The following is a 20808-nucleotide window of genomic DNA, read 5'->3' on the forward strand; positions in this document are numbered from 1 at the left end:
GTTACCCGAGGGGCTCCACCTGCCGGCGCGTCCCATTCCATCGATGCGTGCCAGCCGCGACGCACCCTTGTGGCTGGAAAGTTTTACCCAGCCACCACGACGTCACATGTGGCGCATGGGAGAGCCACCCCGCGTCCGTAAATAGTATGTGGGTCCTTGCAGTTCGCGGTACTTGGACAGTGCGGACGGGATGTCGCAGTGCTGACTTGCTGGAATGGAATAGGGTATAATGGTTGCGAGGTAATTCATGCTATTCGTCCAAGTAGTTATTCGGTTCCAAATAAATGAGGGGCGCTCCTCTAGTTACAGGTGATACGTAGATGGAAAAGAATGGTCCATATCGAGTACCTAACAAGACGAGCAAGCGAAATGTAGCAACTGTGCTCTGTACTCGGTTCTAGAGAGCGGGCGAGGTTGAATGGATGAACCGAAACGTAGTTGGTATGAGAAACCAGCTCAGTTAAACGTGGAATATGACGTGCATTGGTCCGATGGTTTTGAGCTGCCATGTCCTGTTTCAACTGCCCCATTGCTAGTTTGTTTGAGAGGAAGATCTCTTTATTAGGCAGGCAGCAGAATGGGCGAGGAGACAAAAGGCACACGCCACGCAGGCGTATAGCATGATAAAGTCACGTATCATAACTGTTTTACCTTCCTCCAGTTCTCAGCAATCCGAGGGAGCCAAGAGCGACCATCAAAGCACAAAGAAGTTGGCGTTTGATCGACGCATCTCCCGTGATGCCGCACATGCCCTGCGCATCACCACATCGGACGACTTTGGCACAATGCCCGTTTTAGCCCCCCTCTAAAATGCTTTGCATAAAAATTTCCACGAGAACACTCGGACTCTATCTGCGACCAGAACGATATATCGGCTCGTCAAAAGCAGGAGAAGCATGCGCGTCATCGCGACCAAGTGATGAAAGTGGAGGCTCGTCCGTCAAGGGAGGTCTGGGCCGCACAACAGGTTACGCAGGGCCAAGGGTAAGATCTATCGACTTGATTTTAATGGGATTTAAAGACATTCCAAGGGGATAGGGCATTCACATGACGCACTGTGAATGCCGTCCATGATGTACATATCAGCACACCATTACGTCGATCCTGGAGTGATTCATCAAATTTCTTCACTTCAAGTCACGGAAATCACCAGCCTCTCTTTTATTAGACCAAAAAAAATCCGCACAATGATCAGGATGCACGTTAGTCTGTCTGGGAACCAAAGGAGTAAAGCCCGCTTCGGCGGCGATGAAAAGTCAAAAGTCGGTCTGGCTGCGGGCCTTGCGATGCAACGGCAGGAAAGCCACCATTCGACATTGTAGAAGCAACTCAAGTACTACCGTTATGTATGCATTTGCGAAGTGTGATTCGCAGATTCTGCCAATACGGCATGCATGGTGTGATCAAAGTGGTGTGGAGGTGGCCATGCATACAGCCCACCCTCTGGCCATTTGCCGCCCGCGGCAGACCTCACGATGCGTTGTGGTTGACGGGGCAGGTAGAAATTCCCAGCGCGAGAGTCACGACAGTTCGGACTAGCCTCCTGTTAGTTGCATTCATTAGGTATTTTCGAAAATCTTGCAGCTTTGGAGCCGAGTACACTGTGCGCATGCAGCGTTTGGTATGAAGTGTAGTAACTTGAGTTCTAAACCACGGAAAATGCGTGTATTATTTGTAGACAAATTCCTATGGCACATGGCTGGATGGCAGCCAGGGGATAGGACTTGAGACTCAAAGAGACGGTTGGGTATGATGAAACATTAAACATGTTGCGATAATTGCTATTGCCCAGAGCAATGTGGACGAGAAGGGTTCGACTGAGACTCGTCGTCAAAGAATACTCGGGCGCGAGGCGTTAAGCCGTCGGATGGCATCCACCCTACCTTCGCCCTGGACTGAGGAGTCTGATGATTAGCCGCAAGATGGGGGAGCAGAAAAAAAAGAGGGCCTGCCCCAAGTGGCGGTGGTGCCAGAAATACAATTTCGGGGTGGTGGCTGTTCTTGCTTTCGATAGAGGCAGGATCTCTGCGCCTGTAAAGACCGATGAAGACGATAACTTCTGCGTTGAGAAAAGCGGTATTTAATCATAGACGTGACCAGGCTGTCTTGTCCTTTATTTGCACCCGTCCAAGGTTGCCAACGCCGATGAGCGAATAGCCATGTTTGTCAACTCAAGCCCAAAATAGGGACAGAGGGGCAAAACCAGGATCCTCGCCCAGGCTAAGCGTCAGCTGTGTCATCACAACCCAACCCAGCATCGGAGGAACTCCATCTCCAGATCGTCGAAGGAAGGCATCCTCCGTTGTAGTCGATTGCGGACAATACCTCAGGCCTTCGTGACGGACTGTCCTCCGTTACAACACGCGCAGACAAGAATCCTACTAGAAGTCGAAACCAGAGGCGAGCCAACGCCATTGTTACAGAACGGTTGCAGAAGGACCACGGTCAGAACTGCCTTTCACAACACCTCAAACAGTGAAGTCGTTGGAGCCTCTTTATTCGGTGCAACTGGCCGTGATGGTGGCCGAGGCTGTGCCCAATCATGTAGCACAAGCACATTGTTGCTGGGCTTTTGGGCTTGAACCCACAATGGTTTCCGACTGCCTTTAGGCTCTCACGTAGCGGATCAACTTGAACACCCTCGCATCCCTTTTAGACGCTTATCCGTCGCCGCATGTATGTTTGGTGGGATGCAATCTGTTTCCATAGTTTGAAAGAATTCAAGGTGATTGCTGGCACCGAGACCGGATTTCCCCTCATGGTTGGCCATTAGTATCAGCTTTTCCCTGGGAAGGAATGCGGGCCTCCAGACAATAGACTGTCCACATGGCATCAAAATCAGCCCTGAAGCAACACAGCGTTCCCATTGGCTAGATATTATTGAACTGGCAGTGCCGTTGGTCTCTTTTCGTTTTGGAAGCAGTCTCGTGGCCACGCCTCACTAGCCATTAGATATGGTGGCGACAAGCCACTTCTGACAGGCAACGGCCATCTCAGGCCAGCCTGCTACACCCCGGGCCTGGGCTGAGCATTCGAACGATCCTAACTTAAGCTTTCGCCAGAGTGCGGATGTGGTGGTGGTGGTGATGGTGGTGGTGATGGTGGTGGTGGGCATCCAGGCAATGACTGGCTTTGCCCAACCAAGAGAGCTGGCCAGCCTCCCCAAGGACGACGACTTGCGAGCGCCCACAAATAGAAATAAGACACGCAAGGCCTGAATGCTGACTGGCACTAGGGAACACTGTATCGGAACATGATGGCTCGTCTAGATGCGCGATGACAGGAAAAACAGGAAGGAAGGGCAGGAAGAAAATGTGCTCGGGTGTGGTATTTCTGTACGAGATCGCGATGATGATAATGATGATGATGGTGGATGTTGGAGACAATAGCGAGTGGTCCGAGCTTGGTCGTTCTTTCCACCCTTTTAGGCCCTGGCGCCCATTCATTCATTACTCTGACCGCACTTTGAAACACTTCCAAGTTAGGTACCTTGGTACGGGGTACTTCAGTCCCTATGTGCTTTTTGGTATCGCACAAAGTACCTGCGGAGTACTGGCGGCAGAACACAGGCCGTTGTGCTTTGTGTGTGCCGCGCTTCGCCAAAAACGCCCAAGGCCAGCGATGCACAAGAATAGTTCGTAACGCTCGGCTTTACTTGATCGAGATGAGGTCAACTGGTAGAAAGCTGGAATGACGGAAGGACGGAGTCGATTCTGCAGGCACCGGTAGCACGAGCAGATAGCACAGGCACGACAGGCACAAGGCTCAGGAACGAAGGGCGGGTCGCCCAGCCCCTGGTCGCACGCTACTGCTGGTTTGTACCCAGTGCGTAGCCTCATCTTGCACACGGTCGCTCATCCCAGGTGCAAAGTGGGACATCCGTATCTCGCCCGCTTGGTCCTGGTCAGCCCTGGTCAGTCTTCCTGGTCAACCTTACCAGAGAACGGTGTGGATGCGTCCGTCCATGGCATGCACGGGTATGGTCCGTATGGATGAACCTGGCATCGCTGCAAGAGTTTGTGAGCCTGTTGCGGTTCCAGTCGATCCCTGGCCGTTTGGCGCGGTTCATCCATATTCCATATCTCGTCCGGCCTTCCCACTCTCCGAGTTCCTGTTCCATACCATACCCATTCTTCACATACCATTTACCATTCTCATACACTTAGGGAGCTGGGAGGCTGTGGTTGAAACATTCCGGAGCCCTTCCAACCAGCCCTCTCCCTTCTGTCATTTGTCTTCGCGTCCTTCATTCATCGAATTCCTTTCCCTCGTTTCGACCAAGGGGCTAGCCCACACTTACACGCCTGACACCATCTCGTTATCCATCTCGTCTACGAGCACCTCCTGGCCAGTCTTGTCACGTCACACCTCTTACTTCCGAGACCTGGCCATTGGTATCTGGGATTTAGCAGCCATCGTTGATTCAACAGGCCCCATTAAACTCAAAACCTCGAAACCTCGAAACGAAACCGCTGCCGACCAAGAAGCCGTATCAACTCTTGCTTAAACACAACTATTTTCTGTTCTCTCGATTATACGTACTTGCCTAATCCCAACCCTGCGTGTCTCATGACCTCTGGGTAGTTCATATTTTCGAAACTCCTACGGAAACCAAACGAGGAGAAGCACAAGGAGCCACACACACTTGTCTACCTTGCTTCGGAGTGTGGTCTTGTTCCACACCACGCGCTCTTAACCATGTCGCTGTCAGAAGAGCCCACATATGGTGCTGCTTCCATTCCAGCCCAACAGTCCACAGAGGAGAATGCTGCCACCAAGGAAAACCAAACCCAGAGGCTTTATAGAAACTCCCTCCCCTCCTCCTCGGACTCCCCCTCCTCACAACTTCCATTAAAGGGCCAGCCTCACCTGCCACAGACCGAATCCAACTTGCCTGTTGCCGCAGAGTCTGAGACCGGGGCGCGCAAACAGAAAGACCAAGACAGCAGTAGTGACGAAAGCAACGATACCAGTAGTAGCAACAGCAGTGCGAACGGGAAAGACGACGACGACATGCTCTCTGTCCGGGACTTAAGCAGCAGCAGCACCTCCAGCCTCGCCATGCCGACTGGTGATGTGCCTGCTCTTCCTGCCAAAAGCTCCCTTCGAGCCTCGAGGCTTCTCGCCTCGATCCCTCAGAAGAGGGCACCCAACGATGACCAGCCCATGCTGCCACATGCTGCACCACACCAAGTATATCTTTCTTCGGAGGAGGACGCTTCATCATCAGCCGACGACTTTTCCGACTTTGATGACGAGATGGAGTCTGATGGCGAGGGGGGTTCACAAAAGCCTAGTACGCGAAACATGGCCCGCGAGGACACAGCTCGCGTGGTGGCTGTAGTCTTTCACGGCAAACCATCCATTGTGACACTGTCCCCACGGAGGTCGATATCGCCAAGCTCAAGCGAAGTTGGACAACCTGGAACTCGTCTTTTGCGCACAGCTACTGAGCCATCTCTTCAACACCAGCGGCCACGGTCCGTCTCTTCCGCCACCTCCGTCATGAAATTTAACCATCCCCCCCGCTCGAGCAGCATGACGACTGGCTTTGAGAAGAAGCGGCCTCATTTCTTGCACATTGACCCGTATGCCAAGGTCAGGGATGAGGCAGCCGAGCATCTGAGGGGTCCCATGACACCCACGTCCATGTTCCGAAGGACACTTAGCTTGGTCAAGAAGCGTAGCAAGCCGAACTTGCACCAAAGCGAGAGCCAACTCACGCCGATGGAGAAGGTTGGCGAGGTTGAGGAAGAGGATGACCCCAGGGAAAGCCTCTGCCTGGAACCAAATAGCCTCGGTCCCGTCAGCAACCAACGACATGGATCTGTGTCATCACCACGGAGTGAAGCATCATCACCAATATCCCCGAAGAGCCGATTCCGAACAGGATTATCTCTTGGCCGACAACGAAGTGTCAAAGCATGAGACAGCTGTTGACTTGTTTGCTTCCTCTTCTTTTCCGACCATGCATTATTACAGCTAATGGGTGATCTGTACCTCCTGATGATATTTCTTTTTACACGGCGGCGCATTATGTTTTAATGGGCAAATGACCTATACTGGGCAACGGCGGCACATTGATTTTTCTGGGTGGCGAATCCTACGGACTTTGGGGGGCGGCAGCTGCTCGCTTAATTATGGAATATCCGGCGTTCACAATAATGTATATACTAATGAGAGGACAAGTCCTCGACAATTCACATTGGCGTTATGGGGGCATTTTTTTTTTGTGGTCAAGGTGTCAAGACTGGCAGATCAAGACACCGGGCCATTGTGCAGCAGAAACTGCCATGCGGTAGAGGGTAGTTTTCAGAACTACGTAGCTCCAAGAAACAAAATTGTCTTTTTTCTTTTAATCAATGAATCTACTCCGTACTTGGTAGTCGCGTGTGAAGCTGGTCTGTATTGCAACGAGGTGTCTTGCAGGGATTTGAGACACGGCATTTCGGTCGAGTCGCTCTGCAGGTGCCGCATTAAGGCGCGACTGAGCCAATGAGGCATTGTGAAAACGGCCGTGCTGTATCGTGAATCTGCATGTTCGGCACGTCTGCGCAAGGGGTTTGTCCCACGAGGGCGCATGCGTGTTGCAACTTGCTAGTAGTACTTTCGACTCGCGCGGCCATGGCCCGGATGTACTCGGCACGTTGTACTGACGGAACGTGCGCAGGAACGAGCCCTCTGTTGTCACCAGGTAGGACTATGCACAGTGAAGATCGGTGCGGCTTATTGGGACCGTTGCGTGACACAGTTGTTCAACAATACTAGTAGTAGTACCAGACATTGTATGTCGATGTGCGATGCGGGGCCGTCGTGGGATGGGGGTTTGTCCTTGTGTGCCAGGTGGATGGATAAGGACCATGGGACTGGACGTTCTGTCAGGTGATGCCAACTAGAACTAAGCTTTTTTCTTTTTCCTTTAATTTAATGGATTTGAAAGTTTTGAAGCTTGGCACGGCCTTGCTTGCTGTTGGGACAGAGCTGGGGGCTACTACGGAGCACTGGGTATACTCGGTACGGAGGACTAGGGAGGGTATTTCCTTTTTTTCGAGGTGGCCTTTTCCCGCGTGCGAGAAACGGAATAAGAAAAAAAAAGGGAAAAAGAAAAAAATGAGGCGGCTTACCCCAACATGGCGCGAATGCATGGCAAGGGTGCAATTACGGCAATGGCGTAGGACGGGACGTGGCGGGCTGCAGGTGCAATGTATTTTTGCTTTTTGCCCACGTGCGGGTTCAATGTCTGATGCTGATGGCCTTTGCCCCGGTTTAACGTGAAACGTGGGCATTTGATGGAAGGACCGAGGATGGGCAGGCGGTGCGGTGCCCTTTGGCGGGGGCAAGCGAATGGGCTGTTGTTTTAGCACTAAAAGCTGGAATATAATATGAGCGGGATGGGAGATTAGGGAAATTAGAAGTTTTCGCTTGGATAGAAAAAGGGACGGGGGGGAAGCTGTGGCGGGGGGAGCGTCCATGTCGGCAGTTTAAGCCGGAGCGCAGACGGCTGGGAATCTACACCAAGCAGTGAATTTTTTTTTCTCTTGTTGAAAAAAGTCTCGAGGCTAGTGTGGCATTGAATTCTTTTACATCAATTGATCTTCCAGGCACGTGTTCCATAGGGATATGGGGATCTGCACGAGTTCATACTCGGAATGAGTTATTCTCCGGCAGAATCCTACGTACGGGCTGCTGGCCGTGGGAGTTGGGGGAAAGAATACGACGCCAGTTGAGGCAGCGACTCGTCGCTTTTGGCCTCTCAACCACGACCATGGCCCCCCCGGCAAGCCAAATCAATCCTGTTGTAGACGGAGTACATGCACCGAATAAGGCCACGACCATGTCATTTGCATCTTGCACTGTGAGCTACAATGCCCCGATCCCCAGTTCCCAGCGGCACCGGCCCCCACTTTGCTTGCCCTCAGAGCAGCAAATCCTCCGTATCGAAATTGATTCTCCTCTCGGCCGGGGCCCTATTTTTTCTTCTTTTCCCCTCTTGTCTCTTTCCAGCGACCCAGGGCGCGCCAGGGCCCTCGGGGTCTGCTGATGTGGAAATTGGCATTCTGTAGAAGTAGAAAAAAATCCATGGCATGACGATGTGATGTGTCAGCGGCTCGTGCTAGCTACTAATTACTCAAGTACTTGGCTAATTTCGAACCAACGGCGGTGAAGGAAGAGCGGACGGTGCACATGTGCCCATTCCCGCGAAAGCGTACCAAGAAGCTTGTGAATGGAATGTTTTCTGCTGCTTCCAGTCTTTTTAAACTTTGGCATCCGCATCCTGATACAGCCCAAGAGCCCCTGAGTCCACTGCAGGTGATGTAATGCGGCTTGACGGGGGCCTCCACACTGACCGTCCGACTCCACTTGACATCGATGTCAGTCGTCCCGCCTCAGGGACTAGCACTAGCACCGAGTTCAAATGAGAAGAACGAAATAGTCGCGACCGTGCCCGCTCGTCTTCATCTAAAGTCGTCGGCTTGTTATTTCCCGCCGTTGCGCTGTTGTCTTGGGGGATAGAGTTTCTTTTTTTCCTTCCATGTTCTTTTCTTCATCAACGGACGGGGAGGGGGGGACTTCCGATTCGTGCCTGAGCCCGGTGTATTTTTTGCGCACGTTGGACAGGAACCTACTAAGTAGGTGGGCGAACGAGGCCCGTCCTATTTCGAGCTTGGCTTCCACGCGGAATGGGGAGCCCGATTCGAGCACCTGCATACTAATTGCTATTGATTCCGTGTACAACCTATTGTTCGTCTCCACGGCCCCGTCTGCCTCGTCCACCTCGATGGCGCTCGTAGCTATGGGGCCGACAGGAACACGTCTTTTCCTCTATATTGGACAATAGTATGCATACATGGCTTTTTTTTTTCCTTTCACGCGACGCGTTTTTTTTTAACTCTGCTCGTGACACGATCCGATTGTGTCTGGTGCTTGCGACATCTCGCGTTTTCCGCACAAATTGGCCTGGGCTTCGACGTGTGCGCTCCATGTGGCGTGATGTAATATACATATCAACTTGTGGCTTTTTTTGCAAATCTCGCTTGTTTCCATCTTCAAACGCGGGCTCCAGAGGGGGAACTGCAATATCACGCAACGAGGCGGGGGACATGTCGGCCTGTTTGGTTCCGAGGGCGAGGGTTAGGTCTTTTTGAACCCTGGGTCGCATCTCGAGTCAGCTTGCAAACGATGGCGTATATATGGAGTAGAGAAAGGGTTCACGGTTCCAACGGGAGGGTCGACAGTCGACGGGGCAGATTGACTCTTTTTGACATCAAACGTCATTATTACTCGTCAGGCCACTGATGGAAAACTTTCACCTGGTATCATGCTTCGCACGTGGCCTTGTCTTCGCTTGAAACCCTTGGCCGATAATCGAATACAGGAACTAATCTCCGCGCAAGGGTCTCGCTGAAGATGTGCCGGTCCACGGCTCCCACCTGATCATGGCTCGTAGATGCCGCAGAATGCTGTCAAAGGGCGATATTGGCCGTAGACCATGTCGGCATCTTGATCAGACGTGCGTCAACCACGACTTGCCGAACCAGCCCTCCGTGTCTCTGATAATGTGATATCATCGGCCCAGCACCTAATATCCGTTGCTTCTACTCCGTATGTACTACTTCGTTGCTCCCAATTCCAACTGCCGGGAGATGGCTGCGCAAGTAGGCCATCAAGCCAAGGATACGCACTCCCATCCCCTACCAAGGCTCGGCACCAAGGGTTTCTAGCTCGGAATCAAAGAGCAGACCCCATCACCCTCTTCGCCATGGCAACGCTTCAGTCAATGAGGCTGCTTCTACTCTGTACAGCGTACGAATCACACCGTTGACCAATCATGCCGATGCCACGCCGACTGCCATGGCATCAATACACCACGCTGGAAGCAATTCCGCCAATTTCAACGAACCCTACAGTCGAGAGGGGGATAAGACCGAGATTTCAAAGCCGTCATCAGATCAGCAATCCTGCCGAGCTACATGGACAGCTATTGTAGTATAGTTGTGTATACTTGGCCAGGGTGAATCCATCAATCTCACAAAGAATGTGAATGTGTCCACATAAACAGCCTCTCTTCACGGCAAGTTGTAGTACAGTTACAATTCTCCCACCCAAAAAACTAAAAAAAAAAAAACTGCTCAAAACCGCTTACCTCTCGAGGGCATTTAACAGACTAACCTCGGCAATGCAACACGAGCCGACGACACTGTCCGCAGGTTGCTACGTCAACCCATCCATCCCATCACCTCATCGCTCCATGTTTGATTTGCGCCGGCAAATAAACTTCCCGCACGGCCACCCAGCCCAACCGCCCAGCCATGTTCCTTTCATCTCACGACTCCATGCCGCCAAAACTATTCTTGTGTGTACACTGTGTGTAGTACATCCGTGATCTGGGAAGCGAAAATAAAAAAAAACCTTCTCGGGCCGAGTGACATCATTGCCCATCGTCATTGCCACCTTTGTTTTTTGTTCAACACGCCTCGTACGGGCAGCGCTCATCGTCTCGTCTCACAAAGTTGCACACTCGTTCAGCTAAGAATGATGCGGTAATGGTATTGTACGCCCATACGAGACATTTTTGAAAGAAGAAGGAATAAAAATAAGAATAAAAATACCAAGTTACACAAGGATACCACATCTGCATCTGCACCCGCATCCCTTTCCGTGTAACCATCCCGTATCGTGGTGTGCCTGGAACGACTCGCGCATGGAGAAACAGTTGGCAATGCATCAGAGGAAGAACTCAAATCAACAGTCAAACACAGTTTTACATGTCGCTCGCGATGCATACTCGGCCTAGTTTCCGTTCAGGGCAGCTGGTGGCAAGGGACTCTCACCACCGGGCTGCTTGGTATGCAGGGTCAGAGGGAAGGGGTACTCCTCAGGGTCCTCCTCTGCACTATTACAACTCGTGTCAGTTTTGATTTCTTCTTTATTCACATTCCTCTTTGAAATTGAAATCGACCTGAATTCAGTTACACCGGGCGGGCTCGACTTACGGCAACTTCCACGCGACATAGTCCTCGGTACTAAGACCCTCGCGACCTTCCTGCAGACTGGCAAAGTCTCCTGGCGTCATCATTCCGCTCTTGTCCCTCGGTGAGCCGGGCACTGAGAATGGCCGAGAAATCTTCTGCTCCACGCCCGGAATAAAGTCCTCGGGCTCCTCATCGCCGGCAAACGAGTTGGGGTATGCCCTGCGCAATGCCAGCTGACGAGCCTTGACGTACTCCATGCCCATCCGCTTCCAGTCGAGCAGGTCGCTAAGGCGCTCGGTGCGGTTTCGTTGGTTGATGCGCTGACGACGACTCTTGCCGCAAAACTCGTACATGTACGACGTCAGCTGGTTGACCGAATCGTCGACACCCTTTGTCCGCCGATCGACAATGTAGATGCCGTAGTCGCTCGAGTTCTCAATCAGCTCCTCCATGTAGCAGCCGAAGCCTGACAAGTTGGTCGTGATGCTGGGAACACCCATGACGGTGCACTCGGCTGGCGTGTAACCCCACGGCTCGTAGTATGAAGCAAAAATACCCATGTGGCAGCCTCGCACAAAGTCGTCATAGTCCAGTGGCAACACGGGGTTGGCAGAGTTCAGGAACTCGGGGTGGAACACCACCTTGACGCGATCTGAGGGATGGTTGAAGAGCTGGACACGTCGAATCTGGTTCAGTACTGGGTCCTCCTGGTCATTGACCATGTTGTGAGTGACAATGGGCGGCAGGCCGCTTCTCTTCATGGCGAACAGCCGACGTCGGAGCAAGACGCGGTCCTGGCCAGAAATGAGCTCCTTTTCGTCGGGCATTGAGTCTCCCTCATGCCACTTGAGGGACCGCTCGAATATCCTCCGTCCGATGCTCTGCTCAATCATGGTTGTGGTGTCCCGCAGCGACTTGATGACTGCCTGGCCCTTGAGCGCTTCGACGGTGAGCGACGTCGTTTGCGCCGGCATAATGATGAAGGCCACAACCGTCATCTTGCTGCCGGCATTCTTCAGGCGATGGTTCAACCGAGCCAGAGACTCGATGAACATGTCGACACCCTTGTTTCGGAACTCATAACGACCAGCAGTGAAGACGTACAAGGTATTGTCCGGGTCAAAGTCGTAGTGGCCATAGAAGTGACCGCGAACAAAGTCGTGAATCTTCTCCTTGGACTGCTGGTGCAAGTTCTGGAATTCGTGGACGGCGGAAAATTTGGTTACATTGAGCCCGTTGGGCAGGACACCATCGGGCTTTCGCTTCAACAGATGCTCAGACTCGAATGCTGTAATGTGAGACACGGTCGTAAATACGTCGCAAGAGTGTGTGGCTGCGCGCTCGATACAGTATCGATGGTAGATGCCCCGCTTGCCGGCTTCGGCGTCGACGTCGAAGTGCTGCAAGTTGTTATAAAAGTCGACAGAGCCGGCGCAAAGATATCGTCCGAGGAGAGTGGCATGCGTCGTGAAGATGGTGGTGACGTCAATGCGACGCTTCTTGGTCAGAGGCAGGGCAACACCGGCGAGCCATTCGTGGAAGTGAGCAATGACGGCTCGCTTCTTTTCGTGGCAGACAAACTGCAGATTCCAAGCATTAGCCTTGTCAATTGAAGTTGTCATCGGTAAACCGCAAAGCTCTCTAGCTATACTCACCTCTCCCAGGAACCATGCCACCAAGTACCCAAACACAATGGCTTCGTTGGTCTCGTCGTCACCAGCCGGGGAGGGAATGCTTGCAATGTTCCACAGATCCGTCTTCCACTCGTTCATGTATCCATAGGCAGTTTTGGTGTCAATGAGCAAGACTCTAGGAGCCCCTTCGATAAGCCATCGGCCGTACAACATGCCGATGCCTCGGTCCTTCATAGCCTGCATGGTCTTGGCAATCTCTGGGTTGGTCGGCTCCATTTCTTCGACCTCGACGGCCGCCTAGGATGTGTTAGAAAGAGGCAGTGGCTGAGGAACAGGCTTCAGATACGTACAGAGGTGTGATTGAGCGGTCCAATGAGCGTATATCGATCTCCATATTCGGCGGTGGTCACGGGCGCCTTGGACTTGATGACGGAGTAGATGCCACCCACTACAGGTGAGCCAAGTCAGCAGAAGAAAGGACAGAGAAACTGTAGGGTTGGTCGCCGCACCTCTATGGGCTACCTCGGTAGCAATCTCGAAGAGGAGGTGGTTCTTGACATCTCGAATAGGCTCGCCGTCAGCCATTGCAAAGAGGAAAGAGAATGGAGAGCGGGGATGTCGGATGCGACAACGGCAGCAGCTTGCGATGACTCTGTTGGAGCAATTTGAGGGAACAACAGGCTCCAAACAGCTGCAGACGGGCGATATGAAGCTGTAGGAGCACCTGCTGAGGCCGATTGAGGTGCTGCGGACGTGTAGCGATGAAAATTTCGAGCTGGCAGAGGTGTTTTACGCTTGTCGGGGAGAGCGATCGAAAGCGGCGAGATAGCGCCAGAGCTGGCGGGACCAGAGACGAGGCGGCAGGGAACTAGCAACGACAGGGAACAGCGGCCCAGCTCGTCGGCAGCATACAAGCACGACGAGCGAGAAATAGCACAGATGAGAAGTTGAAATCACGGCTGCGAGCTGCAGGGATAGACGAGGGGGATGAGGGGTTGCGAGCCAGGGCGGAGGCAGGGCGGAGGCACGACCGCTCGAGTGAGGATGCGATGTGTTGATGCACGATGCTCAAGAGAGTCCCCAATAGTCGCCTCTTCCATGTTTGCCTCTCATGCCGTTTTGGTGGCAAGCCGCTCGCCAACCGCCCCGAGGTGCGCGCTTGAGCACTAGTTCGCCCCCAGCTGTCCATCAATTGATCAATCAATTCATCGATACCTTGGAGTGTTCGCTCCAGACGCAACATTCGAGGTATTCCAGTCTCCCCACGAAGCATTGCCAGTGGGTCTGGGGTTGGCTCTGGGCCGAGAACCTGGCCATTAGCATCCACTCGTTGCTGTGGTGCTCTTGTGGGCCGATGCCGCTGTGGCAGGCGTGGTTTTGGTAGTGCAACAACCCTGCCAGTCGTGAGATGTTGGTTGCAGGGAACAGGGACTGAAAATCTGGCACATGACGTCTGACTGTCATCAACTGCTTGCGTGGGAGTAATTGTTTGTAATACTACGTAATAACTGCCAGCGCAGGCTCCCCAGTGAGGAAATCGCTACAAAGCAGAGGTTGGCATCCTTGGACGCAATGTTGCAGAATTGCGCGAACCAGACATTGTCGAGTGTCTGACGTCGGATGCGGAGCCGATATCTATGTCATCCGGACATCTCAAGACCCTAACCCTAACCCCGGGTCTGCACCGCCAGTCCTCGTGGCCTTGTTCCATTGTTCAAGGTTCAGGGCACATGGTTTTTGGTGGCTGGTTTAGCACATGACAGAGACCCCAGCATTGTAATAGTATCCATCAATCCGCAGTACCGCCGTGACTATTGACTTCAAATAGCGAGTATGGCAATTCACCCCCTCAGACGACGCCAACCAGAACAGCGCTATCGGGCAACGGCAAGTGAGGAGGCTGGGTTGCCGCTCGTGACCAGCTTGAGGTGATTGTGCACCACATCTCAAGCGCGTTTCTTGTTGGCCTCGTCAAAGAGCAGCTCCTGGAGAATTATGGAGGGGCGGACGGCAGCCTGGTTGGCTTTGCACATCTGCAAGGTGCATGGTGGAATGGCGCCCATGACGAAACATTGCGGGGAAGGGCTGGACGAAGCATGCGAGTATCGATGTATGTACGTATCGTCAACGGGGTCAACGACGGTGCACTTCAGGGAAGTGAGCCCCAACGGAAAGTCACTCTCTCGTTTTAAAGGATATAATTTAACGTCCCTCGGTATGATTAGTCCGCCAACATCCAAGAAATGATGCTACCCCTTGTCCACGGTGACCAGCCAGCCTAGTACGGAGTACTAGTTTGGAGGTGTGAAGTTGGTTGAGGTCCCTGCTTGAACTTCTGCAGTACCAAGATGGAACCTGAGTGATCGCTGCAGCTCAACTTCAAGTGCCAATTGAAAAAAATCCAGAAGAGAATCTTCCGTATTCTGAAGGTTAGATTCCGACTCAAGTGACATATTGGAAAGAGAAAAATGAAAAAGCAGTTCTGATTCAATTCCCGCTTTCATTACTATTCGCAGCCTCGCCATTATCCACACCTGATTGGTCAAATTATCCAGCGTCTCTCCCCGCTGTGGGTCCCGAAAACTGCAAGGCTGGCTCTGATTCCCAAAATTTTTTGAATGTGCCGGTCTTTGTCGGTCAAGATTGTGTGGAACACCATCGCAGCATTTTCACCATACCATTGAGAAGGTAAATTACCACACCCCTCAAACTTTGGCCAGTGACTTTGCTAGCCAAGGAATTTTGCTTACTGTCATTACAGTTTGCCAAGGAGCACTTGTCGCCAAGATGGACTCCTCACCGACCCAGGTGAAAGTCATCTTCACCACCGATGAGCAGGACTTGCAGCTCCCAGAGTCCAAGAGACAATTGCTTGTCCCAGCAGGTTCGCTTTATTGCCTCTCTTCCATCACAACAGTCATGCTTACGTATTGCAGACGTTAAGCGATATGGCCTCTCTCGGATTCTCAATTCCGAGTCCATGCTGGACACATCGTCTCCAATCCCGCTCGACTTCCTTGCCAACGGCACATTTCTACGCACCTCTATCGAAGACTACCTTAAATCGAATGGCCTCTCATCGGAGACGACTCTCACTCTCCAGTACGTTCGCAGCTTGATCCCGCCCGTGTATCAAGCTAGTTTCCAGCACGACGACTGGGTCGGCGACGTTGATGTCTTATCAGCAACAGCCCCTGCTAGCAAGGGTATCGACGGCGTTGTCAATGACAGAATTGCCAGTGCCTCGTACGATGGTCTAGTAAGAGTATGGAATCCGTCCGGCGAGGCGATTGCGACATCTAGTGCCGGTAGAGCTGGTGGGCACACGTCAAGAGTCAATGCTGTGAGGTGGCTATCTCCTTCAAAGCTTGCATCGGCAGGCCTTGACAGAAAAGTCGTCATCTGGGACTACTCTGAGTCAGAAGACAACTTCTCAGGCTCGTTGAAACACAATATGGAACTATGGGGCCATGAGAAGAACATCAACGCCATCGACGTCAACTGCGCTACGAGACGAATCCTCACTGCCTCCTCAGACGGGCGTGTCGGCCTATGGACCTCGTCCAAAAAAGCTGCTCCCCAAGCTGATGCTGAAAGCCTGCCCTCGTCCCATTCCGTTAAGCGTGCCAAGTTATCCGCCGCCAGTAATACTGCTCAGCGTGGGCCCTTGGCCATGATGCCCATGCACGATGACCAAGTCACTGCCGCCATTTTCCACCCACACGACTCAACTGTTGCGTACTCTGCGTCTCAGGACCACACCGTCAAGACAATCGACTTGACTACACAGAAGGAGGTTTCAAGATTGACAACCCTCCATCCAATCATGTGTGCGGCAGCATTACCAGGAAATTCGCTCGTCGCCGCAGGCTCTTCGGCGCGACACATCACCCTCCTGGACCCCCGAGAGGCAGCTACCGCCACTGCAGCCATGACTCTCCGCGGCCACATCAACATGGTTGTATCCTTGTCACCTTCTCCAGATAACGAGTACTCTTTGGTATCTGGTTCACACGACAGCACCTGTCGCGTCTGGGATCTCAGGAGTGTACGGCCCGCGACGTCTGAAGAGGGGTCCGGCAGCGTGAGCGAGCCAGTGTACACCATTTCCAGGGAATGGTTAAGCGGCAAAAAGTTGCCGCCGGCTGGTGATGGTGCCAAGGTGTTGAGCGTCGCGTGGGACAAGTCTTGGGGCATCGTGAGTGCAGGAGAGGATAAAAAGGTGCAAATTAATAGGGGTAGAGGGCTTTTGGCTTCATAGATTTGCGCATGACAAGTAGACAATTCATCTTGTAGGGGTATGCATTTATTTCCAAATCAATTCATTCGTATGCTTGGAGTTGAACGTATTTCATATGAAGAATGGTACAGCCGTATCTACGATTATGCGCCAAGTCAAGTTCGTCACGTTTCTTCATCAGTCCTCTCACAACTTCTCACCAAGGCACCATACCTACTGCCCGCTTTCATAGAACGCTGATCCAACAAGGGTAATACCTCAGATTTCAATCTCCCCTTATCATAGGTCATCTTTTCACTGATAATGGCCTCGAGAATATACGACACAACAGTGTTTGTTTTCAGTGGCGGATCTCTCAGGAGGTGAGCAACGGCTTCAGGATTGAGGTCCAAGTTGCTGTGCCAGACAAAGTATGCTCTTAGGGAAGTCGGCAGCGCCGAGACGCCCGAAGTCTTGGATTTGCGGTACTCGGCTGCTTTTTTCTCGGCTACGAGGATACGAGCATCGCGTACTGGAGGTTTGGCTGGGATTAGCGGCAAGGCTAGCAGCTCGGTTTCGAGTTCCGAACCGAAGGAGCTAAAGGAGCCGTCTGATAGATGTCCTGCTTCCTCTTCTGGCTTTGATTCCGACTCCACAACTGGGATCGGGAGACCTAGTTCGGCGTGGTGAGGCCTTGGGGGACACGGATTTAGTCTTTTGCGTTTTGAGTCGAGGACATGGTATAACTGTATACCGGCATAGGCATCGGATGCAGCATCTGGGGCTCATTAGCATTTTACTTTTGGAGGCTGAGTGGGGTGTGCACCAAAGTTCTTACATAAAATTTGCTTGTAATCCAGCCGCTTCATCCAGTTACTCGACCGGACGATGTCGCCTTTAAATAGCGGCAACTTCAAAATGTCATGTACTTGCGTTGACAGAGCTACTGTCACCTTGTTGATGAGCTTGGGCGTCTTAGTCGCTGTATACTTGACCTGTTTGTACAGGTGGCTGAGTTCAAAAACACCCTGAACCTGGACGCCGAGGTAGTTCTTCATCCGGGTGCAGTCACCTTGGATGTGGACGCCAACTTTGCTCACATTGGGATCCTCCATGATTGTACGCAGGGCAGGAGCGACAAGGTCATCTTCACCCTTGGCAAACATGGCCACGTGGAAAAGGCCGATACGGCCCGGACTCGCGATTTGGATAAGAGAGACGTTTTCTCGCGTTCCGGAGCTGCGGGATGCGTAGGGGAACCACTCGAGGTCGAAGCCGAGGACCGCCTCTCCGAGGAAGTGCTTCCTGCAAACTTGTTCCGTGGTATGTTTGCTCGTGCAGTAGTGAACTTTTACTTTTTCAACAGCCCCTTGATCGCTAGTCCGCTGATACATTGTGTGTGACCAGAATGATTCAGAGGAGCCTGCTTTGGCGGCGCGGGCTGCGTGGAAGAGGGACGGGGAGATGTTGAAGCTTAGTGGTGTTAACGGGGGTTCAACGATTTCCGCGTCGCCTTCTGGATTGGGTTTGGAGATTTCCGTTCCTTGCGAATTCTCACTTTCTTGATTAATGGTGGTGGTAGGACGTTGAGGTGGTGTTTGGGGATTCGTCGACGCTGAATGTTTACTCGGTTGAGGGATGGCATCATGGCGTGTTGTTGCAAGAGTAGCCAAGTCTTGTTCCATCACAGCATTGGCACAATAGCCAAACGGTTCGTTTGTGAAATCATTTCTGATATTATTGCCCTCACTCGCCGTCTGCACGAAACGACGCATATCCAGCAGAGGGTACAACGGAACCGAGTTTGATGAAGGAGAGAATCGAATGCCCAATTTGGGACACCATAGCTTCTTTTCCCCAGCCACACGAAGTGGCCGAGCCATTGTTCCTATCAGACCTGCTGAGGATGAACAAGAAAGTATAATGCCAATGATTGCAGGTCCTTCGCAGTGACGACGCCCCCCTCGTACACGGCGGTGGGCAGGTCTAAGTGATTTGGCCCTACCAACAGCCTGCGGACCGGCTGTGTTCAAGTATGTCATGAATGGCCGGGAATATGCAACGTGAAGTTGCAAGACTGCATGACGACGGCGGCCAATTACCATGGCCTAGCGTACGCGGGCTGTGGTTGAGCAGGCAGCCATGAGAACAGTTGATCGAGGACCTCAAGAGGTTGGGATTGGCTTCACGGTTGTAGCCTTGTAGGTATCCACGTCGCTTAATGCACGAAGGCGCGACCAGTCTTGGTGTGTGCTGCTTATGTAAGTCAACATTCCCACTGCTGGACCACGCACGTGGAGACAATCCATGTCGGGGCTTAATGTGATTCGAGCGCCCTGGTCGCTACGATTCTACAACCCTTGCTCCGGTGAAATATCCAACAAAGCGCCAAAAGACTCCAAAGGAGGCCTTTCTTCTTTTCTCTATTGCCGTAATACAATCTTTCGAGTACGGATACGCTGGCTCGCTATCCGTAAACATCCACCATGGCGTCCCAGTTGCTGCCCCTCGGTGAGGCGTCGTGGCCCTCTCAGAATCTCATATTGCCTGCTGACAGTCGAGTAGAACTCATTGACAAGTGCGTCGGTTCAAGAATATGGGTTGTCATGAAAGGAGAAAAGGGTATTTGCCATTTATTGATCCTCTAGCCTCAAGTCCGCGAACTTTAACACGGGTGAAGAGGCTAACTCAGAGCTAGAATTTAGCGGCACGCTCATCGGATTCGACGATTATGTCAGTAAGTAATTTTACGTCGTACATTGCATCGGGCTCATGCTGAAATTATGGTATAGACATGGTTTTGGAGGATGTGACGGAATTGTAGGTCTATGTGTTGGCTCTCATTGCACCCCAAGGTTTACTGACAAGCCGTCTCTAGCGACTACTCTGGAACTCACACCAAACTGCCCAAGATTCTGCTCAATGGCAATAATATCTGCATGGTATGGTGGACCATTAGCGACAACTTGGATATGTGCCTGGTCATGTGCTAACATCTTTGCAGTTGATTCCCGGAGGTGAGGGGCCGGCTTGAGCTGTGAGAGTGGGCGAAATACAATGCCATGTGGACATCGAACTCCGCGTCTACAATACGACCAATCTCACAAACGCAGCAACTGAGGGAAATTACGCAGACAGTTTAGGAAGTGAATATGCATTCATCAGGACTTTGTCGCAAACGCCTACAAGCTAGATGTGCTTGCTTCGCGATGCCCCATATCGAGCAAATTAATTATTTTGTAAAGAGTTAGGTCTTACAAATGCAATTCCGGTGTCAATATTCCCTGTTTCCTAGTCTACCACTCCTCGAGACATGAGTTTTCCTTAAAAATGCAAAAGCAGGTACCAGATCACCCAAAACGCCGATACACCTAAAGCTATCTCATTCGGCTGTATTGCAGTATTGCAGCTTAGAAACCAGTCCCTTGCATGTTGCCCTGCTCTCCAGTGTTGGTGATGCGCCGAAGTTCCCATTCACGTGTGAATTCTTGGTGTAGTGACTCTAGCTGGTTGATAAGCTTTTCGCAGACGGCGGTGAATACCTCGCGGGGAGTTTTGGTACCGTCTGTTTGGACGCGGATAAAGAGCTGAGGGACATTGGGGTGGCCGACTACCAGGGTTACGTTAAACGGCTGACGGTATATGGGGGAATATGGGAATGCGTACGTTTGTAGCCAGCCATGTAGACATTAGGGTGAGCCTTGATGTGCTCAGAGAGGAGGTTGCCCAATGTATGATCCTCCTTGTTCAAAATAAAGTCTGATGTGTTGGACATGCCTGCTTGACGTTAGACTTACGACATCGGCTGAGGTGACATTTTTCGAGCCCACACACCAGAGTACACCTTCTCCTCAATTCGTTTCTCCCCTTCGCTCAGCAAGAAGAGCTCGAAACTATATGTCGTTAGTCATGTGTTGGGCAGATAGTGCGGTTCAAGTGCACGCAACGGATCGTCTTGGAGGTTGAAATGCTTTGGATTGCA

General features: G+C 52.1%; 5 protein-coding genes across 5 annotated transcripts; 2 read left to right on the forward strand and 3 right to left on the reverse strand.

Moving 5' to 3' along the window:
- Positions 1-4698: 4698 nt before the first annotated feature.
- Positions 4699-5928, forward strand: MAA_07867 (uncharacterized protein; the record flags this gene model as incomplete). Its single annotated transcript, XM_007825865.1, has 1 exon — positions 4699-5928. One exon carries the CDS (start codon positions 4699-4701, stop codon positions 5926-5928), a length of 1230 nt encoding a protein of 409 aa, XP_007824056.1.
- Positions 5929-10791: 4863 nt separating this feature from the next.
- Positions 10792-13192, reverse strand: MAA_07866 (glycogen synthase; the record flags this gene model as incomplete). The annotated part of the gene is made up of 5 exons (XM_007825864.2): positions 10792-10894; positions 10995-12553; positions 12629-12904; positions 12958-13055; positions 13117-13192. 5 exons carry the CDS (start codon positions 13190-13192, stop codon positions 10792-10794), a joined length of 2112 nt encoding a protein of 703 aa, XP_007824055.2.
- Positions 13193-15394: 2202 nt separating this feature from the next.
- MAA_07865 (WD40/YVTN repeat-like-containing domain protein) lies at positions 15395-16868 on the forward strand (the record flags this gene model as incomplete). The annotated part of the gene is made up of 2 exons (XM_007825863.1): positions 15395-15491; positions 15544-16868. The coding sequence occupies 2 exons, from the start codon at positions 15395-15397 to the stop codon at positions 16866-16868; spliced, it is 1422 nt and encodes a 473-aa protein (XP_007824054.1).
- Positions 16869-17011: 143 nt separating this feature from the next.
- MAA_07864 (3'-5' exonuclease) lies at positions 17012-18709 on the reverse strand (the record flags this gene model as incomplete). Its single annotated transcript, XM_007825862.1, has 2 exons — positions 17012-17604; positions 17665-18709. The coding sequence occupies 2 exons, from the start codon at positions 18707-18709 to the stop codon at positions 17012-17014; spliced, it is 1638 nt and encodes a 545-aa protein (XP_007824053.1).
- Positions 18710-20236: 1527 nt separating this feature from the next.
- MAA_07862 (DNA-directed RNA polymerase II subunit RPB11) lies at positions 20237-20601 on the reverse strand (the record flags this gene model as incomplete). Its single annotated transcript, XM_007825860.2, has 2 exons — positions 20237-20436; positions 20493-20601. The coding sequence occupies 2 exons, from the start codon at positions 20599-20601 to the stop codon at positions 20237-20239; spliced, it is 309 nt and encodes a 102-aa protein (XP_007824051.2).
- Between the last annotated feature and the right edge of the window lie 207 nt (positions 20602-20808).

The sequence above is a fragment of the Metarhizium robertsii genome (assembly GCF_000187425.2).
Source record: "Metarhizium robertsii ARSEF 23 chromosome Unknown MAA_Scf_2, whole genome shotgun sequence".
Classification (NCBI taxonomy): Eukaryota; Fungi; Ascomycota; class Sordariomycetes; order Hypocreales; family Clavicipitaceae; genus Metarhizium; species Metarhizium robertsii.